At 37.1% G+C, this 27500-nt stretch overlaps 1 protein-coding gene across 5 annotated transcripts in view; it reads left to right on the top strand.

The window, feature by feature from the left end:
• Positions 1-27500, top strand: part of LOC105049603 (protein PELOTA 1) — a 45611-nt gene that overhangs the window by 9691 nt on the left and 8420 nt on the right. For 4 of the 5 annotated variants that reach the window (XR_012143208.1, XR_012143209.1, XM_073261641.1 and 1 more), the window contains exons 4-11: positions 1606-1680; positions 1771-1827; positions 7595-7640; positions 11293-11368; positions 14221-14296; positions 14392-14424; positions 14514-14582; positions 23133-23239. Coding sequence is in view for 3 of the 5 variants with exons in the window: in XM_073261641.1 (XP_073117742.1) it covers positions 1606-1680; positions 1771-1827; positions 7595-7640; positions 11293-11368; positions 14221-14296; positions 14392-14424; positions 14514-14582; positions 23133-23239 (539 nt within the window). In the remaining 2 variants the exon portion in view is untranslated. The remainder of the gene's footprint in view (positions 1-1605; positions 1681-1770; positions 1828-7594; positions 7641-11292; positions 11369-14220; positions 14297-14391; positions 14425-14513; positions 14583-23132; positions 23240-27500) is intronic. The other variant, XM_073261640.1, reaches the window with a different exon arrangement.

Genomic DNA, 27500 nt, shown 5'->3' on the forward strand with positions numbered 1-27500 from the left:
ATCGAAGTGAATCCTTGAACCATTCCGACCTGGAATCAGTTTGGTAGGATATGGGCCGAACCGCCTGGTTCGGGATGGTTTGGCAAACCATGGTTTGCATGCCTTGTAAGCGATCACACGTGCCTTAGTGCCACCCATCCCTTGCTGCCATATAAGCACATGTACCTGAGCACGCGGTCCTTTTCCATGAACTTTGTATTATCTAAATTGATCTAAAGTGGAAACAAATATTGATCATCTTTTCTATTTGGCTATTTTATGTTGCCTTATGGGCAGCCACCAAATCACTTTTTGCATCACTTTTTGCTCCTCATCTCTAGTTTTAATGCCTTTCCTCTCTATTGTGGTGACTTTCTTTCCTTCCTAACTCTCCTCATTAGTTCCTTATATCTAATTGTTGGCTTTTTATTTTGCCTATTTGTCTACTTTCTGCAGACTGGCCCTATTACAATCCTAGTTGTGACATAATCTTCTACTATCTCTTTATTTTTTCCCTAAAAGATCTCTTTGCTCTCTTTTTTCTTGTTCCCCATCCAAGTCATATGTTGTATCCCATAGATTGTGAAAAGACATGTATGATTGGCTCAAAGTGTTATAGTTAGCTTATATTAGATTGTTTCTTTTTATAGACATGTTGTAGTTGCATTCCTTGGTGTTAAATAGGTAATACCGTAATAAAACCCAAGAGGGAAACTAAGGCTGATGCAAAACTAAACAAGAAAGAGTTGATAGAAACAATTGCGAAGGAATATTCCAAAATTCAAACCTCCCTTTTTACAGTATAAATTATGTTTGACTAATTCCTTTCCTTCTGTTTTTTTTTGATGAAAGGGAGGGGTTTACCCCCCACCGCCGAATGACCTTACCAACTCGACAAATTGACACCCATGACTAAATCCAGATTATTCGCAGTCCTTTATTACCATCAATGAAATATTTAAGCAAGTCTTATTTCATTACTTTTGGGTTGCACAAGCATAGACAAAACACACACGTGCGTCCATGGATATGTGCACAACCCTAAACCCTGTAGGGCCTATACACATGCACACACACATAAATATATTTTGAGTGCATTATGTTAAAGTTTATTGTATGATATATATATATATATATATATAGTTTAATTAAATCTATGATATAAGAGGCCTTTTATTACTTCTTATATGGTACTACCAAAGAAATTATTCCATTAATTTAACTTTCCTTAGCTAATCTTGCTTCTCTTATCTCTCTTATCTAAAATTGTCAATAACTTCCCCAACTTCAATCCATTTTTTCTTTAGGCTGTTTTTGTTTAGTTGCTGAAAGTAAAAACTGTATGTGCATTCTCTATCATTTTGCCTCTGCCTTGTTATGAATGCCGCATTTTTTGATTATGATCTCCATCCATTTGTTCTCATTCAGTTATTCCATCTTTTATATGATCAGTGACTGCATCACTAAGGAAGCTCCTGTTTATATTTTTCATTCTCAGATTAGCTTTCTAATTTCGTATGGCTATCCAAGCACATATTTTCCTTTTCTACATCCCATTATTTTTTTTCTTATCAATAACCATTTCTTGACAATTAAATATTGGCTCTAATTCATTGCACTTCTCAGTCTGTTGATTATGACAAGGAAGGGCCAGTATTGCGTATCCGAGGAAAGAATATTTTGGAGAATGAACATGTGAAGGTCAGTTAAGTTCTATATAAATTAAATGTAGTTACTTATGTAGGCACCATTAAGAAGAAGTGCCAGCAACTTTGTTTGTCCTAAATGCAGATTGGACAATTTCATACTCTAGAGATTGAGCCACATAGGCCTTTTGTGCTAAGGAAGGTAAACTCTCAATCATTAATCTCTCTGTCCAATAATCTTATTCAGCAAAGAGATATTATGAAATATAATGTTCTCTCTGCACCAAAGATAGTATTCTTTTTTTTTTTTTCTAGAAAAAATTCCACTTTTGTTTTCTTTAATCTATCCACTAAATTGAAATTCCATCTTTTTTTCTGACCTTTAACTTGACATTCACATTGCTCATTTAGCAATCTTCTTGATGTATTAATGTTAGAGCATCTTGCCATTGGAATGGATAAGCTATTAATCAAATGCAGTTGTTATTGCTTATTGCTTAAAGGACAAGATTCATTAACATTTGACAAAAAGATGAGCTGAAACATGTTCAGAGTTCAAATAGTGTTAAATGTCATAGTCTTTGGGGTCCATACTGTATTTTTTAATTAATATAAAATTATAAACTTAGACAGTAACTAATGAACTTCTAATGCCTAAATACATAACTGACTGCCATGAAGAAAATGATCCACATATATAATGTTCTTTTGTTGATATAAATTAATTTTACACTTTACACTTATTTATAATGGTTCATTATAAAAATACCTTGTATGGAATTACTTTAATTGCCAAAGTTTTTTCCTCGCGGAGTTAATTTCCAACAAATGTTAGTATGCAGATCATGTACTTGTGATCAAGCAACATCAGAGGCAAGTGGTAATTAGTCTTGGTCCAAGTTGCCTATCATGTTTGGATTCTAAGCATTTTTTCAAAGTTGATGAATGGGTGTTGAAGCTACCAAGCTTCTAGTTACAGTTTTGCTTGTTCTAACTTCCTCAAACCATTTTACTCTCTGATTTGGTATATTGAATGACCATTGAAATCTGGTCATGATATTTCATATGTTTTTTCTAGAATGATAACATCATTTTCAGCTGCACATATTCAATGGCATGGTTATATTCACATTTGCTTCGCACCTTGGTAAAACATTGATCTTAGGACAAGAATACTTTTAATCACATTGTTCCATACATTTATATGCCATGGTTTGATAATTATTTACCAATCTCCACTCAATCAGCGAACTACACGGTAAACGCCATAATGGCCTTTCTCTTTTAACTGTCTAGATAACCATTCTTCTAATGCTGGTATCTACTTATTGCAGCATGACATAGATATTCAATCTGGATAACTATTCTACTAATGTTTGTATCTACTTATTGGAGCATGACATAGATATTCTGGAATACATACTAATTTAGGAGGGTGACCTTCTTCATGAACAAGAATTTGATATCAAACCAAACAAATTGAGCAGGCAAGATGGGAGAAACAAACTACAAAACACTCAACTATACATAGTTACACACTAATTTAGGAGGGTGACCTTCTCGATGAACAAAACTTTGAAATCACCCAAACAATTTGAGTAGGCAAGTAGGAGGAAAAAACAACAAAACACTTAACCATGGCTGTGAATATGGCCACAGTCCTTGGCAGTGGCCCCTTGAAATGCCCAGGTAGAAATTCTAGGTGGCCTTGCAGGTGCCTGTAGTTAAAAAATTTTAGTAAATTAGTAAAATTTATATTATGACCTTATATAATGATGTATTGTATACTGTAATAAGCTTATTGTATAGGGTATGGGGAATCGATAGTTGGAGACACTCTCCGCATTGAGTGTTGATAATGAAGACTATACTATTTCTATACTGTAGGTATTAGTATGTGTATCAAATCTGTACTTAAAACCTTGATCAGAAAGACATGCATTTGGTTCATAGAAATCACATGAAAAACATCATATTCATTTATTACTACCCTAAATCACTTGAGAGTCGATAAATTCTGTAGTATACATGAAGAAACATGGCTAGAATTTGACGTGATAAATAATACATAGGTGCTTGCCTTGTAAAAACGGGTCGAACAGTGGTTAGATGCGCTTGTTTAGGTACCAATCTATGGGCTGGAAGGCATTAGGTGCCTATAGGGATGGAATTGGGCCCGGGCCGGCTGGAGGCCCATCGAGTGAGGTTGTCTTCGTGCGGGCTATGAATTAGGCCTGAAAGATTCTGGACCGGGTTTGGGCTTAAATATGGAGCGCACATGTTTTTCGTGTTGGGCTCAGGTGTATCATTGGTCTAGCTTGGGTCCAGCCCGAGTTCGAGCTCAGACGAGGCCTAGAATGGAGCCTGAATTTAGGTACTTATTTATGAACTGGTTAGAAAATAAGAATGTCATTTCCAATTATGCTATCAATTTTCTTTTCTGGTAAACATGTTTTTGATCATTAGATGTTTGTTAATATGAAGCTACCGCATTTCATCAAAAAAAAAAAAAAGGTGAAGCTACAGTATGAAAAATTCAAAGATTAAGCTTCAATTGGGTTTGCACTAGTCTAATTTTTAGCTTAGACGTGGGCTAGTTGAATCAGGTTCGATTTGGCCCAGGCTTGGGTTGGGGCCGGGCTCGGGCTGGAATTTGCCAGAAGTTTTGGGTCTAAGCTCCATCTCGAAGCCCCCCAAAAAAAATTTGGGCCAGGCTTGGGTAGGGGAGTAGCCTGGCCAATTTCTAGCCTAGATGCGAGGGTGTAGGAGTTGCCCAAGCTCCTAAGCGGGACTGCCTAGATGGTTGCTTGTTATGACGCTGCACCTAACCCATAGAATAGTTTAGGGACGTATTGCTTTCATTCAACTTGTTCACCGAAGGGTCCAATTCATGGGTTATTTATAGTAAGCGAGCCTAACACCTTCCTAAAAGAGACCAATTATACATTTTCATATTTTTTTGATTCATGAGATTATTACACAAAAATGAACAAAATTATTAGTTCAAGAGAAATATTTGATCTTGGATGATATGCCCCTCCTTGCCTTCCATATCAAGCTCTATGTCATATTGCAAATATAGCCCAATGGGTTAACAAGAGATCATGATAATGGAGATATTTAGATTCTCAAAAAATGGTTTTGATTTTTTACAACCTCTATAGTCTCTAGTTTAGGCAACCACTTGCCAAGGAAAAATCACAGACATTTTCAGTGGCTGCACATCAGGTTATTTAGCAATGATAGAGACCTCTAAAGTATCGGAGATATATATGATATGTCATAGAAGACGCCAAAAATATGCTAAGAACAAGATGCTAGTTAAAAGACGGTGACGTGATTGTTAAATCTTCAATAAGAAAGTGAAAGGAATTCAATTGAACGTGCATGTATGTGTGAATGCCTTTTAGTTTTTTTTCCCTCAATTGGTCTATACTGCTCTAAGACCTGGTAAGCTTTGCGGATGGTTAAGTCTTCAATAAGAAAATGAATGGAATAAAATTGAAGATGCATGTATATGGGCATGCCTTTTAGTTTTTTTCCTCGACTGCCATGAAATCGGGTAAGCTTTGTGGATCGGTTGTGTTTGATGGCAAGCCTTTATTTTTCCTAGCCAGGTTTAGTATAAATGGTTGGAATTTTATCTCTTTTTCCTTTAAAGATGCAAGTCTGCTTTGAGTTGGCACTTCAGTATATAAATTGAGGTTCAAGGATGGGTTAAATTCCTTGGATTAAATCTTGACTTCTTCCTTCTTTGTCTACTCTTTTCATGCCTGGTGGAAACTTGGAGGTTGCTCCCTGGTTGCATGAGTTTGAAACATGGAATTGATAAGGTAGCTGTTCAGAAACCCACCAATTAACCCACTGTCATTCGTATTAATGACCTCTCTGGCCCAAGTTTACCTTTGCTGGGAATTTGGCTCCATTTCATTGAGGATTTGTCAAGTCGACTATCAATTGTATTATATTCTGAACCTTTCATGGATCACACATTGATCTATCAATGGGCCTATATACTTGCTGGTTAAGGGTTTTCTGGTGCAGTGCATAACTGTGTATGTCAATCTTCCTTACTAATTAAATGAAGATGTATTGTGGTAAGGAGATTGTAAAGTTCTTAGAGTGGCCTGCGAACTTGTCATGGGAAAATATCCTGATTTTAGCTGTCTTCTAGTCCTCCATAGCAAAGTGCCGCGGCATTTGAATCTTCATAAGCACAAGTTTTTTCTTAAAACTTCATAATTCAAACCACTTAATTTAAAGATTATAAAGAATGCTAAAATAGTGGTTTTCATAGTATGGTGCTATGCTAAACGTGATAACTGAAATGTTTTTCGGTATACATGTAAATTTTATATGATGATTTCATTATAGTTTATTTTAAACCATCCCATGCTGTACCGTACCGGTAGAAAACTGGTCTGGTTCATGCGTGCAAAATGGCACGATGGAGTCTCAGAGGGAAGGAGAAGAAATAGAGGAAGAGGGAGAGGGGGGAGGGGACAGAGAGCAAGAGAGGGCCTCCGACAGTTGTCGGAGGCCATCTGAGCTCTGTCGAGCTCGATAATGGCGGAGGGAGGGAAGGAGAAAGAGAGGGAGACTAGGAGATCGGATTTGTCGAATCATCGGAGGGATGTCGACACTGATGCGACTTCTCCGACGGCTAGTGAGTGAGCGTCAAGGGTGCCCGAGACTAGCGAGCTAAGGACGGCCTCCGCCCTCCTCTCGTGCGGAATAGGGGTTCGTCCCTGTTTCATATTTTTTTTGGTTTTTAACGGACGAAGTCGACAACTTAATTGCGGACTTCACCTTATTTTTTTTAAAAAAAATTTGATTGAAATTAGTAAATTGTTGACAATTCAGTCGATTTTTTTATAAAAAGAAAATAAGATGAAATCGGTAACGTAGTTGTCGACTTCGCCCATTATGACCCCCCAAAAAAAAATCAAAAATCGAAATAGGGGCGAACCCTTGTTTCGAATCCTCCCTCCTTTGGCCTTGTCGCCCTTGGCTCTCTCGAGTTGGCTCGCCGGCCATTAGAGAGCTTGTGGCGGCATCGCCGTCGGTCCAGAGGCCTCGGAGGGCCTCTGATGATCTAGTGAGTTCTTCGTCTCTCTCTTCTTTCCTCCCTCTAGCCTTATCGAGCTCGGAAAGAGCTCCGATGCCCTCCATCGGAGGTCCTCTCTTCCTCTCCCTCTTCCCCTCCTCTCTTCCTCTCCTTCTCCCCCCTCTCTCTTCCTCTCTTTCATCTCCCTCTCCCCTTCTCTGTCATGTCTGTTCGCACCAGTCTGGTCTGATCCGAATCCATACCATCTCGTACCGTCGGTCGGCCGGCACGGATCCCAGTTCCAGCTCTGGGAACCTTGATATTAGGTGAATATGAAGTATACCAAATTGCTTAGTGACAAAATTATTGACCGGAAAAGAAAATTGTAATGAGAATTGAGATGGATTTTTTGCTTCCCATATTTGGTTTCTATGTCTGTCAGATTCTTAAATCTAATCTGCTTATTCTTTTGCCTAGTGCTACCCTAGAGAACGGAAACATGAGTTAATAATGCAACTTTGCTTGCTCTTTGGCAGATATATTCCAAGTGGTTTGTAATAACTTTCTAATTTTGTATTTGTTCCTTCTTCATTGTTTTTCGTATTGTTTCATCGAGCGGCTTGAGTGTAGAGTTTAAGTGCACCAATTGAGAGGAGAAAGAATATTCACATATTTCTAGAAGGAAACTTTCTTCAAATCCAGTCTTTATATAGGATTGAAGTGAAGGTTCTTTTTAGTTGTACTAGTCTATTGGCACTTGTTAATTGTTACTTGTTTACACTATTGCTTAGTGCATTCTTTTTTTTTAAGATTATCATTTGGACATTAATATGCAGATTAAGTGCCTTTGTTCTTTGTTTATCATGCTATACCTGAATTGCATTCCTTAATATAATTTTTATTTTTTCGATAAATCATCTAGGACATCTGGGATTCGATGGCACTTGATGTTCTCCAACAAGCATGTGGTATGCTATCTTTTAGTTAAATAAATGCCTCATGTATTTATGGATTTTCTCATTAAAGCTACTGTTCTTTCTTATGGTTTTCCCTTCATTGCTGTAAATAGGAGTACTAGCTGAATATACTTGATTGATTCACTGACATAATATTTCTATAGATTATGTAGCCTCACACTTAATTATTTATTTACACTTAAAGGTTGTTGGTTATTTCCCAGGTTCACAGCATGGAAGGTGATACCATCCTGAATCGCCCAGTTTGGGGCATATGGAACCATACTAAAGGTGGACTGGTGTGGTTTTGTCCAAGGTTGGGTGTGTCGGTACTAGGGCCCATACTGGTTGGCTAATGGTACAGTTTAGTATACCCCCATACCGTTCTGTGTCGGGCTTGAACTGACACAGCAGAGATAGTGGGGGAGAGGGAGAATCGGAGAGAGGAAAAGAAAGAGAGAGAGAAAGAGGGATGGGAGGGAGTGGGAGGGAAGGAGAGGGAGAGGGTGGGGAGGCCGGCGGTAGCTACCGGAGGACCATGGAGGCCCCTAGATGATCGAAGGAGCACCTCCACCCTCCTTCGGATCGAAACATGGGCGACTCACCCCTATTTTGATCTTTTTTATTTTTACTGGATTGAAATAGGTTGCTGACTTCGTAGTGAGTCAGCAAAAAATAAAAAAGATCAAATCGGGGGTGAGTCGCCCTTGTTTTGATTCGGAGGAGGGCGAAGCTGTTCTTCAATCATTCGGAGGCCTCCACGGCCCTCCAGTGGTCACCGCTGGCCTTTCAGCCCTCTTCCTCTCCCTTCCTCCCTCTCTCTCACTTTCTCCCTCTCTCCGAAAGAGGGCGGAGCTTCAGAGGCCTCGCTAGCCCTTCGGCATCCTCTGATGACCTCCTCAACCTTTCCTTCTCCTTTCGTCCCACTCTCCATCTCCTTTTTCCTCTCTTTCCTTCTTCCTCCCCCGATCCTTGCCGGTGCTTTGTCTCGAATGCTAGAATCATCCTGGTCAACCGTCTATATGGTTTGGCATGTCCTGAATTAGATAGTTTGGGATAGTTTCGTTGTCTATGGTTCCATCCCTCAATTCAAGAAATCCAGTGAGGAAGGGGGAGAGAGAGAAGGAAAGAAAGGAAAATAGAGAGGTAGGGAGAGGAGGGGAGAGAGAGGGAGGGGGAGAGAGAGGCTTTCGAGCTCCCATCTCCTTCAGCTGCATGAAAACAGGGACTCTGCCCTTGTTTCAAAATGAATTAAGAGCTCTACCCCTATTTTTCGATGTCAAAGCTCATGAGTAGAGGCTAGGTTTACTGAAATGGTACTAGAGATTAATACTGGTTGGTGGCTAGTCTAGTATGGTGCAGACCTGTACACTGCTGATCTGATGTGTATTGAATCAGAGAGAGGGAGAGGGAGTGGGGGAGAGGGAGGAAAGGGAGTGGGGGAGAGGGACCTATGGAGAGGGAGGAAGAGGGGGAGAGAGAGAGAAGAGGGGTCGATGATCACCGATGGAGAGGGGAGAGAGGGAGGAGAAAGAGAGGAGGGGGGTGGGCACTTGTCTCATCAGCAATGGTTGGTGTCGAAAGGAGGGGGGCTTGTCTCATCATCATCGGAACTTTGAGATTAGAACACGATCGAGAGAACTTGTAGGTGGAGAGAGAGAGAGAGACCAGGAGGGCTTACGTTGTTGGCGGCAGTCGGCGCTAAAAGAGATAGAGAGAAGGCAGGGGGACGCTCATTGTTCAAGAGAAATCGCCATGGGAGAGGACTTTTATAGGTTGAAATGATTTGCATGGTTGAACCATCCTGGGTTGGTGTTAGTTCGTTTCAATATGGTCTGAACTGCTTTGGTTTGGATCTCTTTCACATTTCCTGGGAGAGGCACGAACTATTGAATCTCATGGGGATGGTGGTGGTGGTGGTACCATGTGAGTGAAGGAGAGGGATATTGGAGAGGGCAAGAGAGGAGGTTGGAGAAGGATCTGAAGGGATGGCTGGAGTAGGATGGTCGGATTTAGGATTTGGAGATGAAGGGGAATGTGGATATCTAGAAAAGGGATATTTAGCTGGTCGACTTGCTGTTGACCTGCGGTTGAGCTGAAAACCCATGACTTGGTGACCAAGGTGGTTCAGTTGGAGTCACCGGGTTCAGCACATTGTGCCAATCTGATCTGCTGTTACACTGCTTATAAGTTATTACAGTGTCTTATCTCCACTGTTTGCACCCCTTATAACAGTGTCTACATCTCCACTTGCTTCGCAATTTCATTTAACTCTTTTTGCCTTTTGCAAGGATTAGTTCTCCATTATGATCTCTCGTAATCAATGGTAGTCTTGCTTTTAGTTATTAGTCCTTGAAGGATCCAGCATTGTTTTGTGCATGCCATCTAATCTCTACTCTCTAGTTTCTGTTGCTTAAGCTATTGGCGGTATATGTTTTTGTGGAATTATCAGGCCTATTTTCTTTTCAAAAGAGAATACAATCATAATCTCTAGTATCATATTTTATTCACTTTAGCTTGTGTAGGATAAGTTCAAAATTTTGGACGAGGATGAGCTAAATTTTCTTTGTTTATGATAAGCTAAATATCAATGAGGCTTATAGCTTGTACATGGGATTTTTGATTGTTGGTACATACCTAGATCATCTAGGAATGCTTTCTTGCATAAGTATTATAACTCTGGGAGTAGATAATGCAATTACATATGCATGCACCTACTTCGGGAAAAAAACAGAATTATGCCCTCTTTGAGACATGCAGGGTCCACTTGTAATGTGTCAATGAAGTGGGTGCGAACATATCTATTGTTGGAAGTTGGTGTGCCAATCATACTCACAAAATAATGTTTGCATGGGAAAGGTTGAAGAAACTTGAGGATGTGATGCTAAAATATGCATCAGTGGAAGTTGGCAGAGCTATGCACTAAAACTATCTTAGGTTGACATTGTTTCTGGGATAAAGCTACGACATGCAAGCTCTGAAGACTCTGAACTCTGAAGTTTGCTTTCGGTTTCAGTTCTGTTCAGGACTCAAGTTTCAATTTCAGCAGATTTGGTTTAAAAAAGGGAAAAATGAGAAAAAGTGAAGCAGTAGAAAAATATAGCATAATTATTGGATACATGGTTTTAATTATTGTATAGATGATTTTTATGTTATCAGGTGAAAGTATGAGACATTTAAATTTTTTTATTAATTATATAAAAATTCACTGAGAGTGTTAAAGAATGATGTTATGCCTCAATTTAAACTGTAATATGTTATTTAATTGTTGGAGGACAATCTAACTATATATGAATACACAAAGAAATTTGAAAGTAAAATTTACAGAATACAAGCACAAAAGTGCGTACAGAGATGAACTTTATATGAAGATTGCCATTATACCAAGTAGTGATTACCCAAACTAGCTTATAATCTATATAAAGTCTGCTCACAACATAACTGGTCAAAGGCCAAATCATGTCTTGGTGAATGTCTAGTTTGATCAAGCCTGTTGATGTTAGACTACTGATGACTTTTGATCGAAATTGATCAACCGTAGCTACTTTCCTTTTTCTTTTTTTGTGCTATTTGTGTTCAAAATCCTTTTTTGTGGCTTGTTTCTTTTGAGTAGCAAAGCAGATGCATGTTTACCTTCTAATAAATGTCATGGAACCAAATTTAGATCCTTCTGCAAGTGCTGATCTGGCTGTCATTTTGATGCAAGAAGGGCTGGCTCACTTGTTTCTCATTGGCAAAAGGTACTTGGTATCATAAGATACTTGTCATGAATTTAAAAAATAATACTTTAATATTTAATGGTTGTTACTCAATTTGGACATTCTGCAAGAAGTTTCTGCTCTCTATTTAATGGATTATGGCGTCATTGAGAATATGAGCAATCATTATTGAAAAGTTGTAAGATGTCATTTATTCCAGTGGCATCCAATTATTCTATGTTAATTCCATATTTTAATCAATGGTTTCTGTTATATGGTTGATCACAGTGCAAAACTGTTTGACAACATGTTACATATTGTAAATCTTCCTTGTGAAATTTGTATGTGGTTCATTCAATTTTGTTTGTTAAAACTATAGCTTTCCTTTGTCATGTTGTGCTAATCATGGTTAGGATTGTCTTCTAAATTTGCAACAACCTAAGACCTCACCCAAAAAGGCTACTTGAAAAATATTATTTGGGTTCCTTGGCCTTATGAAAGTACCCAAGATTACCTAGGGCATAGCCCATGTGGGACTAAACGTATGCCCTCATTGGTCCGCACATCCACCCCTCTATTTAAACCCTAGCATCCTTGCCAAGTAAGGATCAAAATTTATTCAAATCCAATCATAAGTACCATAAATCTAATTACAAATACCACGATCAACCCGTGGTCAACTCAAATGAGCCCATGCTGCAATATCCCCTAATTCATATGGGCCATGGGTTGGGTCTTAGTTTTGATACCATTTATAACAACCTAGGACCTCCCCCAAAAAGTCTCGCAGGAAAGACTTATTTGGGTTTTTTGGCCCTATGTAAGCATTCAAGATCTACTTAGCGCATAGCCAATGTGGGAACAAACACATGCCCGCATGGGTCCTCACAAAATTTTTGCTCTTTTAATGTGGCATCCCTACTGTAACTTTGTGTATCTTGTTTTATCTTCTGAGGTAGTATTGCCGCATCTTATGATGTAGAATACTTGGCAAAAACCCTTGTATCTGTAACTCAACTTGCAGACAACATAGGATGAACATGAGTAAATTACTGGGCATTTCATTCTTGCAAGTGTACTTTTATTCATTGGCATTTGTAAAGGAATTATGAGAACTATGATGTTTAGGAGATGTATTCAGAAGCCCAGTCCTGCTAGCTTTGGACTCCATCCTTGCTGCACATAGTTGATCAAATGCCACTCAAATTTCTCTAGGAATATAAGATGATCTCCATCCCATCCAAAGTGATATGAAAGAAATTGGGTAGTGCTGGGTGTTTAGTTTGTCCAGAACCCCAACCCATATGGCTTTGATAATGCACCTTAGAAACAGATGGTCACATCATCCACCAAAGTCTCCGTCTGTCTTCCTGTTCAGATATTCTCTAGTTTTGAGTCGGATCTTGAAGCTTAAATGTGGAAAGCTTTTGACTTTTAGAGGCATTGCCATTTTCCATAGAGCTTCTGCAAAGGGACATTGTAAGCCTTTGGAGCTTAAGAAGTTTCACAGAAAAGAAGTTGAGAACTTTTTGGAAACACTGTCCTTCCAGAGAATTGTATTAGAGTTTGTTAATTGTTTATGGTGTTCAGGAAGATCAAGCAGTTTGTTCAATTCCAAAGTAGCTTCAAATGGTAGAGGATGAATGACTTGGACTTTCCAAGTAGAGTGTCTCCTGTTACATTGTGAGGCAGAAGTGACCCAGTTCTTCTTTCAGCAATCATAGAGTTTGATGAAGAAATAGCAGAGGGTTAATTCTTCCAGTGAGGTATCTTCCCAGAATTTAACAAGGTTTTGATTACTGGTGTGACAGTGCAGCATCCCACTGACCCAAGTGTCAGGATAGAACCAGCCGAGAAATGTACTGGTAAGGGACATGACATCAACTGTTTTGAGTTGGATGGGACTCAGGGCATCTTGCTCCATGGAAAAACCAGGATGATGCCATCTCATGGTATTTAAAACCTTGGAATTTAACATCCAGCGTGTTAACCTGTTTGACACCGGATTCTGTTCTAGAAATGAGTCAAAGTGGAGACGGTGTTTTTCTATGTAAAAAAGTTTTTCTTGTAGGACCTTGCACCTATCTTGATTTTTTTTTTTTTTGGGGCATGCCAAGAGGATCTGGTTCTTCCAACTTGCGTTTACCAAGTGTCAGATTTGTCCACATTCCACAATCACTTACCATCAGAGACTGATTCGCTAGGACAAGGTCTTTGATTCCCAGATGACCATCTACTTTTCTTGTACAAGCTAACTTCTGGTTGACTAGGCAGGCCAGTCCAGTGGCTGAAATCCCAAAGTTATACACACCCCCTTCATATCTGATTTATAAATTATTTCTCTCTATTAATTTGTATTGAGGCCGTACTTTACAAGAAGACAAAAGATTCTGTAACTGAAATTTTCATGGAAGAGTGGTTAATTAGTTCTATTCCTTGCTTTTAGCTAGATTAAAAGTGGAACCTCCTAGTTTGAATATTGTTACCTGAGTATAATTCATTTAGGTTTTAAGTAGGAGTAATTATTTGATTTATGGCAACATTTTACTAATTGCTTCTTTGTAGTGCTTCGCGTCCCCCTCCACCCCCCCCACCCAAAAAAAAACAACCAAAAAATGTTCCATTGATGAAAATTTTATGAGAAATAATTTGATTGGTAACATTTCCAGATTTATATTGTGTCCATACGTACATCTTTACATTTATATATATGTGTGTCTACTTACACATTCATTGACATATGTGTACATACATCCACACACGTATACCATATTTATAGGCTCTACATAAATGATCTAGAAAAATTGGAGTAATATAGAGTAATTACTTTTTCATTATAATGTTTCTGTGCATTATAAATATTTCCTTATACAGTAATTATTGCCTTTGAACAGCATAACCACAACTCGCTCTCGCATAGAGACCTCGATTCCAAGGAAGCATGGTCCTGCTATTGCTGGTTATGAGTCGGTATGCTAGAACTTGTGTTTTCAGTTGTAGGCTGAAATTGTATGCTTGATACCATTAGAATCGCTTATCAAGTAAATTGACTGGTTCATTTATAGGCTTTGAAGAAATTTTTTGAGAATGTTTTACAGGTGAGTTTGGCTGAAAATACTTTTTTTCCTTTTACAAATTCTCATGTGCACAGCTTTTTGAGAACTGACATAAGAGGCATGATTCTTAGGCTTTGCTGAAGCATATTGATTTTAAAGTTGTTCGGTGTGTGGTAATTGCAAGCCCAGGCTTCACAAAGGTTCAATCCACTAACCTCTAAAGAACAGTTTTGTAACCTTTATTTACAATTACCTTGTTACTTATGGTTTCACAGTCTTAAGTGAATGTATGAAAACTTGAGCTGAATTTTATTACCTTTGCTCTCTGGAAATTCTTCCATCTGCTCATAAGAAGTGCAAAAGATAAGGTTTTGTGGTTGAGATGAATATGATGATTCTGCATGGTAATAGGATTATTGTCAAAATTATTCAGAATTATTCTTAGTTAAGGATGTTAGCATAGTCTGTAGCCTGTACGCTTAATATGATTTTCATTGCTTCATTTGCTGTTTGTTTATGTCCCTGCTGCTGGCAACCATTGAAACGCCCACGTATGTAGCAGTCACCTGGGATCTCAGAAACTTCAGTGCAGCATGAGCCAAATATACTAGTTAATGCACTGGTGACAATTTGGTATTCAGAAATTATCGAATATATTATGCCATGCATGATTTTATTGTTTAAACCAAGATATCTTGGTTCCTATTTCAAATTTGGATAGGAAAACTTTCTATTAGACTTTGACTTATCATTTGCTTTGGGAAAAAAAATCCCATTATTTTTGAGATGGATAACAATGCTATGTAGCTAAAAATGGAACAAAATTCATGACCTTACCAGGAAATATCTAAATAATAAAAAAAATACACTTAACTGTTGTCTTCAGCCATTATTAATTCTGTAAAAACATGTGGAGAGAACTGATGAATTGTTATCGTACCCTTTTTCCTTAATCTGAAGCATAATGAGTAATTTGATGGAAAAAAGTTGCGATACCTTTAGAATCGAAAGCATATTTAATTTTGTAAGCTTTTCAGCTGGGACAAGATACAAAAATGTTAGTATGGGTGCATCTGTGAATGGGATTATGGTCCATCAATTTTGAAAGTGGTAAATGGTCGATGGGAGCATGGGATTGTCCATGGCTAAGGAACTTAATGTAAAATTCTTAAAGATTAGAAAACCATATTTTTTGCAAGGATCTGCATGGAAAATGTATTTTTTGTTTTTACAATTTTTTTATATTTGCTGGTTCTATATGGAATCATAATATAACATGTTAAATTGCTCCAATACCACTTGATTTATCATGCCCCTGCCTGCAAGAATGGGCCAGAGACATGGCAAAGGACATTGCCTACAAGCATGCATGGCATCCATTTTGTGATTTGACCAATATTTCATGATAATATAGTAGATTCCATTAAGGCAGTTGGATAAAATCAGAACAACTACATTTCCAAATTTAATAATCAACAAGTCCAGAAAAGTTAATAAAAAACCACAAGAAATTCATTCGCAAGAATCTAATTTAAACAACTCCCCAAATGTTCAATGTAATCAAAGAATGAAATCTTAAAATAGATCCAACAATTGTACTAAGAAAATGAGGATAAGCTTCAAGTCTCCAACTATGTTGGGATTTATGTTCTTACGTCTAGTCATAGTCTCATAATGGTGCCCATCAGCCACTAGTTCTCTGGATCTTTACAGAAGAAATTGACCATATGATGAGCTCAACAGCCCAGTCAGTAATGAATACTTTAACTAGCTTTTTTAAGTAAAAAAATAAATTAATAAATTTTCTTGCTAACATTAAGTCTATAAGGCAAAATTATTATATGTTGATAAAAATTTATAATAAAAATATCTGGGTTTGCTCAAGTATTCATATTCATAAGAATAATTTAAAGTATCATATTTCAATTCAGAAACCTATAAGACCATTTATACGTTATAATAAAGCTAGAGCATTGTTGTTAAAGGCCTTAGGCGCACCTAGGTGCTAGGAGTTCCTGGAGTCTAGGTGCAAGGCGCAAGCGTGTGTCTGAGAGAAGTCAGATGCCAAAATAGAAAAATAGAAAACTAGCTATAGACAAGAATTTCAGTAAGTAAAAACTAGCATCCTGTTATTAAAAAATAAAAACAGAAAAAAAATCTAGCTATAGGCAAGAAGTCCAGTATGTAAAAACTAGCTCTAACCCAAAAATAATATGAAGGAGAAGAAGAATGACAAGAAGAATAAAAGGTTAGAGAGCAGACTCATGTGCTCTATTATGCTCTATTTTCGGGCCAGAAAACAGAGCATAACAGGGCATGTCAGAAGAAGAAAAAGAAGAAGAAGAGGACTGTAGGAGAGATAACTTACATGGTGTTAGGCGATGTGATGAGATGAAGGTGCTTTTTAGGTGATAAGATGAGATGAGATGGAGTTTGATGGAGATGCTTCAGCTTGTTGATTCTTTTAGGTGATTGCAAAAGCCTCATGTAGGTTTTTAAAGCCCGTTTGACTTTTAATGTTGTCTTTCCAATCCCTATTTACTATAGCTGACCTTTCCAATCTCTATTTACTATTACTGACCTTTCATATTTCTTAGAAACTAAAAATTAATACTTGCCAGAATCTTGTGTCTCTTGGATGCCTCATTGTGCCTCTGAACAATGCAAAGGTGTGCGCCTAAGGTGTCGAGGCAACAGCCTTTTTGCACCTGAGGCGCGCCCCTTAGGCGATGCCCTTGTGCCTAGCACCTTTTGCACTAGCGGCGTGCCTTCAATAACATTGAGCTAGAGAACCACATTTGATCCCTGTGGAATGAGCCAGAATACTACATTTATACCATGTGAAGTTGGCCAAAAAATTGCATTTATATCTTGTGGAATAGGTCAGAATAATGAGTTCTAGAATATTCAAAGTTCCAATGTAAAATCTCCATTGGCAGGGTCTAAAACATAATCAAGCTGATAGTACAAAATTTAATATGTATTAAATCTATTCATAAGTCGTTTAGATATCAAATTTTAAACACATATTGATATTTAACAAAAGATTTCTAAACAAAATATGCATAACATTTGGTAATCAAACTAAAAGTAATGCTTTCCATTTACAAATCTACTTTCCATTCAAAACACAATTGCATATAAAATTCAGAATTTGCACATTGGTCTTCTTATAATTTATTTGACATCAAATATTTTCAGATGCAAATCAATAGAAAGCTCTGGAAAAGGTGAATCATTACTTACCTTACGAGTGCATACAGTAAACAAGGCAACTAATCCTTAAAAGTCTCTCTATAACCTAATATTCTGTGAGTTATATTTTTTTCAAAATATGGTCATGATAACTTTTCAAAATTTAATTCTAAATTTTTGACACCTGTAGGACTTAGAGCCTAACAATTGCCCAACACCAACAAGATCCCTAAACCTGCATGGAATTAAGCAACTTCAATAATATAATGTAAAAATTAGTTTTTGCAAATTTATTTATAGAAATCATTATGTCAAGGGATATGCTAAATTAAGTTCTAGCCACCTTGTTATATTTTGAATTTCAGATTAATTTTTTTAGAGAAGATTTTCTTTTTAATTGCTGAAATATTATATGCAGTAATCTAATAAATAAATCTTTTATTTGATAGGAAATAAGTCCCTGAAATTTAATATACAGATATAATATCTACAAAAAGTTTAATACACTGAATTTAAGAATTTAAAACAGATTTTTGTTTCATTGGTATTAATTGTTGCAGAAATTACTTCATATATAATTCTTCTTCTTAAACAGGATAACTCATATATATACAATTGTTTCTGTATTAAAGTAATATGGAGAAAAGAAAAGAAGGAAAAAAAATATTTGCAGAAGTTTACAAGACATCAAGATCAATGTGTGCACAAAAAAAAGAAAGTGAAGAGTGTCTGGGTTTCTCATGCAAGAGAAAGAGAGAGAGCAACATGAGAGCAAGAAAGATGGAGGATGATGGGGTAGAGAGGGGGGGGGGGCATGGTATTAAGAGAGCAGCAGGGCCCTTATGTAATCTGAGTAGGACTTGGTTCACTTAATTAGGTGATCCAAGTCCCTTATGGACTCTCTATCTCTGTGTTTTTTGTGAACTGTATGTTACAAGGAGCATGCCAAAACATTTTAAAATGGAATTGATTGCCCCTGCGCACTTTCAAGATAGTCAAATGATGCTTTGGCTCTTGCAAGCTGGCAAATGGGTTATCCAATACAAATACATGGGGGCTATCCAATTCCAAATTTCACAATATATTACAAGAGAAATACCCTATAATGTAGGTAATGTTTTAATTAAAAGGGCAAAATGTTTGAAGCAAAACAGAAGTTCTAAAAGGAAACTGGAAGTCCTATATTTATTTGACCAAATGTAAATTCAATTTAATTATCAACAATCAGAATAACAGAAGAAGTAACTTGGCCAGTTGGCCTCTTGTTGTTAGGTTGTATAAGTTTTGGATTTAGTTGAGGTTGATTGAGTGTTGGTGTGCTTAATCTATTTATAATAAAAAAAGAAGAAAGGAGAGAGAACAATTGCTTAGCTTTTGTTCATACCATGTTATCCAGTTTTTTGTCGCAACCCCAGCAAGCTAAGTGACCTACTTTGACCATAATGTATTCTGTAAATGAGACATGAGAAATTGCATCACACAAAACATGGCTCTGCCAAGTCCTAATTGTGGCAACAGTTATGGTGAATCAATGGGCCGAATTCAATTAAATTTATCTGTTGGGAAAACACGATTCTCAATTTAAACATCAGTTATGTATAATCATGAAATAGATGGCCATTTAATCATACATAGTAAGCTAACTCTCATCCAAATTTAAGTTTTGTAGTTCACAACCTGAAATCATAACAAGGTTCACTTTATTCCATCATCTGTAGTGCACAAAATAATTCATTATAGAGACAAATATTGCACCTCTCAGTATAGGTACATAACAAAATTCTCTCTTTACTAATAAGACCGCTTCTATAACTACAAACCTTACCTTTAAATACACTTGGGAGAATTGAATACATTGGGATACACTTGGAAAAACTTGAATTAATTAAGTATAAATAGTTCAATACCAATTGATTAGTAACCATCTATCATACCCAAGATTTCAACACCAAGCCCCCTGTCATTTTTGCATCAGAATGGTACAATATAGGTATGGTACCAATACCAAATTCACATACCAAAACTAGCAGTAGTGTCAAAAAGAATGAAAACTTATCAGTATCATCCAGTATGTTCAGTATGGTCGGTATGCACCGTTATGGACTGATACGGACTAATATGGTTGGTACGCACTAGTGTGGATCATTTTGGCATTGGGGCACCGATATCGGTGCAAGTTTTGCATCAAGAATGGACCACATCATGCAATGGTATGGTCCCATTTTGGTGGTTTTGAATTCATGATTATACCTGTTGGTCAATGGTTTACTTATCCATAGGCCCATCAGCTAAGGGTTCACTTCAACCAACTATTATACAGACTGGCAGAGATTCATTGATGTTCCAACTATTATATAGTTTGCTAGGGTTTACATGAAACTACCTGTTATACCACTGGTTAAGGGTTCACTGATTCACCAGACCAGAAGGTTTATTTCCAGGTATAAGATTTCCACTTTTAAGCAATATAACAATTGCAAACATCTTGGGTGATATGTAATATGTTCAACAGTAATTTCTTTAATATAGTGAATATACATTCATTTAAGATAGCTCATATGATTCTGATAAGTTCATATGTCAAATAATTACTCCAACACTAAGATCAAGCTTTTAATCTCACTTTGTCACAAAAATATTAGGAAAAGATTAACAAAATCAGGAACTAGGATCACTTTGCTTTCAACCAAGATGGATGGCATTTAGGTTCTTTGTAATTAAACATTTAGTACACTTATGATGAATCCTGGTTCCATTAAGGCAGTCCTTTTGAAATGTTTATAGACAAAGAAGTTAAGGAAGTTAATTCAGAAAGCTGTACACCAGGAAAGCGATCATTTACGAAATTAATATATTAACTATATAAAGATAATTACTTAACAGATTTTTGTTCCAAAGCCTCCCGCTATACTTTTCTTGCTTCATTCTAACTGGTTCTTGTTCTTCTCTTCACTAGGTGCTCTTTATATAGGTTGCTGAATTTTTTCTGGAGTTACGAGAATGCTAGGAGGGCAGCATGCTTCTATTTGTAGCAGCCTCGTAAGCATGAGGTGGCTGTTCTTGGGAAGGATGAGGAGGAATTTTAAGAAACAAGCATGATCAGTTTAACAATAAGTATGAGATGGGAATTCAAGCATGTGGTGGCTGCTGGATAGAAAACATGAGGTGGCAGATTAAATAATGAAGCTTGATGTGGCAATGTGATAATAAGTACAAGGTGCCAGTTTCGAGCATGAGGTAGCAGCCTAATATGAGGAGGCAGTTAATTCAAAGAAACATGAGTGGCAGCAAGTTAATTTAAAGAAACATGAGTGGCAGAAAGTTTGAGATGGCTGCTGTCTAGAGAAAGCATGACGTGGTTGTGTAGCATTAGCAATTTAGTCTCGGATTTTTTCTACATACCTAGGTCTTATTAGTAAATTCTAGCTTTTACAAACTAATGTAATACCTGTACAAAAGATTCATTCCCATGTGAATCCTATGCACACATGTCAATAGTTGCTATGATGTAGTTAGCTCACCTATACAAAAGGTCCGTGGAATTGGAAGTAGGATCTGTGCCGGCTAGCTAGCAGTATGAGTTGATATGGATCCAGATCGGACCGAACTGATGCGAACTGACATAGAAGAGAAGAAAGAAACTGGAGAGGGAGAAAAGAGAGAGAGGGGAGGGAGAAGGGGGGAGGGAGGGAGAGGGTGGCTGGAGGAGACACCAGCGGTGGCCACAGGCAAGCTACCAACGTGCTTAGAGGGCCGCCAAAGCCTCTGCTTTCTCTGTCAAATCTTGGTTGAGAGAGAGGGGGGAGAGAGAAAAGGAGGGAAAGCTGACAGAGTGGCCACTGGATGGCGAATCACGGTTTGCATCTCTGCAGGCGTGAAACAAGGGCAATCGCCCTTATTTTTTCGCGAATTTTTTTTTTTAAAATTCCGACTACAGTAAAGTTGGCAATGGGCTTGCTGGCTTTACTGTTTCTCTGAATTTTTTAAAAAATTTCTGAAATAGTGAAGCTGGCAATGGGCTTGCCCCTTTTCATTATCGTTTTTTAAAAAAATGCAATGAACAGGGGCGGTCGCCCCTGTTCCCTGGTTGCAGCTCCGCCCACGCCTTTTTCACCGTTTGGTGGCCATAGCGGTCATTCGATGGCCTCTTCGTTGGCTGCTGCAACCTTCGGTACCGACACTCCTCCTCTCCATCTCTCTCGATTAAACATCCTATTGGACGACACCCTCCGCGCCTCTCTGACGGCATTGGTGGGCCACCGTCGGCCCTCTAGTGGCGGCGCCCCCTTTTTCCCTTCCCTCCTATCTCTCTCTTCCTCTCTTTCCCTCTCCCTCGTCTCGTGTTCCGATTTGGCCAGCCGAACCATCCTGGTTTGTGCCAGTACAGCTCGAAACGCCCTGAACTACTCGGTTTAGGATGGTTCGGTGAATACTGGTACTAGTGTATCGGGGTATTACGAGAAATTTGCATTTCCTTGAGAATACTGTCACAAAATTTTGCCCAAACTGATGTTCAATTTCGTTGTTAAGTTTAAACCATACACCATTCGAAACATGTTATGATTTACAGGAAGAAAAAGTAATAACACAGTTTTATATAAAATCCTATGTTTTTGAAGATATGTTAATCCTCAAAACATTAATCCTAAATACCAGGAAATTAAAGAATAAATATTTAATCTACATTGTATTGGGTTATAACTTCTTTTTATATTTGTTTGAAGTGGATGTAGAGTTAGCTTGCCTAGGTTTTGGGTTTGTCCAATTTTCCCTATAGTCCCATCAATTAACCTGGTTCAGCCAGAATGTATTATGTCAGAGGGAAGCATGGCTCCAGAAAATAGGTAATTAGGTATACATGAAGAATATGTTGGATTTGGTCCACGTTACCTTTTAAAGGCATATTGCTTGATGATCGAGCTAAGGGCTTTGAAATCTGGGTCAAACCCATGAAACTTGTGTGAAATGATTCTAAAAACCATGAAATAGATAATGCATAATTTAACATGTGCTTGATGAAAGACTAAATTTCCGACATTCTATGTCTTCTGTTTCCTGAGGGAAGCCATATGATTTTTTTTCTTTCCATAAATTCATCTTTTTGAAAACTTTATATATATATATATATATATATATATATATCACATAAATGCTTAACTGAGTTCACAAAGCTAAGCTTTTTCCCATAAATTGTTTGTGCATGCATACAATTGCTTGCTTGTACTATGAGGCTTTGGGGAATTTGAAATTTCTTATCACTTGATGCCTTGATGGTGCATGATGTACAATATAATGATCTATTTATCCTTCTAACCCTTGAACTAAAAGTCTCTGTAAGTTGCCATGATCTCAATGATGCTTGATATGTATTCAGCTAAATGCCTTCATTCCCTCCTTTTATAGCTATGGATCAAAAATTCATTAACATGTATATTATTTGTGCTTCAAGATTGAAGTAAAGGTGACAGACGCATAGAATGTTTGGGCATGCATTACTATAGGTACTAGGTACTTTCTTAAGCATGTTTGTTCTGATTATTTTTTCTTTCAATTAGGATCAATTTCGTGATTACTTACTTTTAGAAGCAGAACGACGACAATTAAGATCAATCATTGAGAACAAATCACGTCTAATTCTTGCACATTCAACATCTGGTTACAAGTGAGTTCTCTGGCTATGTTTTTCAAATAATGATACCTGTAAATTGATTAACATTATACATATAATATCTTGTTTTGTTGTTCCAGGTAATCTCATATTAAACTGTATATTGATCTCCTTTCATCATTCCTCAACGACAATAGCTTGCCTTCTGATCTAATTTTAGCCTTAATTTATTTTATCTCACTGGATGAAGTTATAGAAGCAATGTTTGAATGCTCTGAATTGAATGTGTAGTTGTTGCATTTGCCAGTTGGAGTCATTACATCAAAGTGGTGAAATTGTTTACATCATGTGAGGTTATCTCCTTCAACCTCTTAGTGTGTTATATATTAGTAACTAGCATTCAAGAGAACCCCTAAGGACAGGAGGAATGGTTCATTAAAAAGGAAGTCGAAGAATTAACAGTTATGCCATACAAAGTCGTGACCAAAAAGAGTCATTTAAACTGACATTTCAAGAATTTTCTTGTTTTCCTTTTATATACCTGATGTAAGTCTTGGTGGAACTTTTTCTTCTCCTTTGTTCTTTGTTCTTTCCTTGTCTTCTCAATTTTAAATTATAGTTCCTCTTTCCTTCTTTTTCTCACTCTCCTCTTATCTCTCATGTATACCTTTCCTCCTGTGGATATGAGGATAATGGCACTTGATGTGTCGTATTAGTGTCCAAGGAAGCTCTTTTTCTTCCTTTGTTGCATATGAATTTCTATGCTTCCTACCTTTCTGTCTCATTCTTGTTTTGTATCAATTGGCATTAGAGTAGGTTTCTTCATCTGAGGAGAAAAAATCATCAAGACAAGAAAATTGGATGGAGTGCCCTTTCAATTGCCCAGTGAAAACCTTTAAACTTGGGATGAGTTTGCTCCAACCATAAGAGAATCAATGTGCAACCATTGCATTTAAAATTATTAGTCATTATGCCAAAGTGTTGAAGTTTGTTTATGTAATGAGAGGTTTCCCATGCAGTTTTGTGTCATTAACTAATCTATGAGAGTCATCACTCATTGAGGATAGGAGTGATGGGTTGATAAGTACAAAATCATAGTCATAAGTATTTAAAGGTCATGGTCATTAGAGAGTCACTGAAGTAATATTTCCAGAGTTTGGAGCTTTCTTGCTTAGTAGTGGTGTTCACTCTTTCTCCATTCCTCTTCTATTCTCTTTTTTTTTTTTCATCTATGTTCTCTCTGTAGTTCTGGTTCTTCTTTCCTTCTTGGAGAACAAGTGAATTTTCATGGACAAACCAAGTAATTAATGACATTCTTCTATAATCAAACCACTTATTTATTTTGGCTCGTCTGAATCCCGCATGAGGAATTGAGATGAAACTATGAATTTGAGTTTTGAGCTAGACATTTCAAAAATAGTTTTTTAAATGAATGCACTCAAATCTGTAAAAAATAAGATCGTAATTGCTAACCAAGAAACATTACTAAACTGACTAGTACATTTTGATTGAAATGACAAAGGATGCATCATTTCTCCAACGACCACATAATGCACATGTAATTTTAAATATTGAGCTAATTTTGGTGTATTTTTCTTAAAAAAAAATTAGGTTTTAGCAGGTCTTAGTTGATTCTTATTCTCTTCTAATTTCTAAAGTTTTTCCCATTCATAAAGGTCGATGTCAAGCTGAGCACTATAGAAGATACTCAAGCTTCACTGAGTCATTCATTCCTTGATACATAATGCCAGTACCAGTATATGCGAGAAGCTTGGTGATCTAAATAGAAATCTTGGGTCTTAATCTATCATTCTTTAGGTGGCTGTTAGTCTTGGGCAGTCACCTACCTGTCCTTGAGTTCTTAGCATTTTGATAACCATATAAATATATGGTCTATCCACTTAGCAGGATCTTTGATGGAACCCCATCTTCAAGCTTCCGACTTGTCCAGGTGTCACATGCCATTTGTGAAAATACCTTAAACAATTAAGTATATTAATATTTCATATCTTGATAGTTTAGGCCTAAACTCTGTCCAAGCAAATAAGAGTCTCTTATTTTATCCACGGGTTATCCTTTTAACAATGAGGGGCAGTTTCAAGATTTCAAAACCTGCTATTTATGATACACATGAATCTCACTTATACATACTACGATTACTCAGACCATCACAAGATAATTTGTGTCAAAACCAAATTAAGACTTGTCTCATAGAACCATTGAAGGTCAATCTTCCTTTTGAGTTGAATTCAAATTGCCCTAATTTGAGAGGGGCATGACTAGGTCCCTCAAACCCTTATCAAACTGGATATGATCACAAACCTGGGCCCAAATCGAGCTAGATCGTCTGCTATATAAACTTGTACTGCCTGATAATTGTTGTACCATACTTTATCAGTAAGGTACCAAGGTTTGATGTGGCTTGAGGGCTGAACTGGCCTATACCAGGTGGAACCGACCAGTACTACTCAGTCACATATTATGCTGACTGGTATTGCCCAGTTTTGGCTAATACTATTGCTTGGTGTGAGAAAAGGGTCTCTTCACCATGTGTCAGTATGAGGGGTGTATCATATCGTTTCCTGACCTTGTGTCAGTATGAGGGGTGTATCATGTCATATCTTGACTCTATGTTGGTGTGTGGAATGTATGTGTGGTATTGGATTCTTAAGGTACCCATATTGTACCTAGTACCAGTGATGAACCTTGAGCCAAATTGTCTAAGGATTATCATATAAGAGGGTTCAAGCATGAGCTTTTTCCATAATTAAGCTCCAATAAAGCTCCTGTTTGAATCAATCATGATTTCTATATGAACACATGTTTGATTAAGTTAGCTTCAAGAATGAATCCAATCTTGTTGGGCAACCCATGATATGATTGGGTTTATACAGAGATGGTTCTTGTGTTGGACCTTTGATTGCATTCCATTATACAACTGCATGTGTACCCATCAGTTCTTTCCATGTCAATTTTTTTTGGTACAAACAATGTCAAATTACAATAATTCCTTTATGATAATTTTTTTCAGTTTGAAGTGTTCATGTATTTATAAACTATACTGAATGTTTCGAGAATTTGAACATAAAACTACCTTGATGCCTGTATATCAGGGACATTTCAGTCATTTTATGCTGATCTTTAAATAGTCGAGGTAGAACCCTGGGTTACGCAAAGCATAGGGACAATCCAATAACCCTAGATAGAGCAGAACCCATCCACTTTTATTCATTTATGCATGTCTATGACAATGATGTAGCCAAAGGTGTAATCATTGATGGCACATATTTATTTATTGTTACATTATATCTCAGAGGGATATTTAATTTTCAGCCAGCTTAGTTGGAGGTTGCTTGCTAAGTATGAGCACAATTGATTATAGTTCAGGCAAGGAGCCTAAGAAACGTAGTGCTCACATCAACATTATATTTCAGATCAAGTGACTCTCCCTTAAGAGTTTAGCCTCTGTTTTGTGGGGATGCACACACTTCCTGCATAAGTGCTATGCCGCTCTTGGTTCCTCATGTACTGCAATCGCCCTTCAAAACTCCCTGAAATTCATATAGGCCAATATTGCTTTCTTCTACTTTTGATCACTAATTATGTAGACATGTAAGGAAGAAGTAAATTTGACCCTTTTTTCTCGTAAGAACCTGTATGGACCTAAATGATTTTCTCCTAAACAAGCTGGAACTAGAACATGTTGTAGTCATTTGAAGATCTTGAACTATCCCATGGTCAAAGGTTTAAAACATTTTCGTTCTAGATAAAGATGAGTCATGTTTCTTACTTGTCATGTCTAAAACTAAAAGGTTATTAATGCTTGGCACTAAGATACTTTCTTGAAGTGATAGAATAGATATTTATTTTAATTGAGTCAATTGTTGTCTTAATGTATAGAAGATGACACCTGAGGTTTTGAAACTGCCTAAGCATTGGCCCCCTTAAACGCTTGCACAAAATGCCCAGCAATTAGGGGTGCATGGAATAAAGTCAATTAAAAATTAATAAATTGTTATACTTTCATATATAGAATCATCAATAGCCTTATATGATCCAATAACCATATGTACATGTATTTCATTTATAAAAGACATATCAAAGAACATCATATTATAAAATAGTTAGGTCATGAATTATTTAAGTGATGCAACAATGCAATGTTTACTACATCACTTTTACCATATATGATAAAAGTTTTTTATCCGGTGATCTTGAATATCTAAAACTTCCTATAAATATTACATGATCTAGCATCAATTAGTATCTATAGGGACATATTAAGATATATAGTTAATAACTATAATGCATTTAA

Source organism: Elaeis guineensis, chromosome 8 (assembly GCF_000442705.2).
Source record: "Elaeis guineensis isolate ETL-2024a chromosome 8, EG11, whole genome shotgun sequence".
NCBI lineage: Eukaryota > Viridiplantae > Streptophyta > Magnoliopsida > Arecales > Arecaceae > Elaeis > Elaeis guineensis.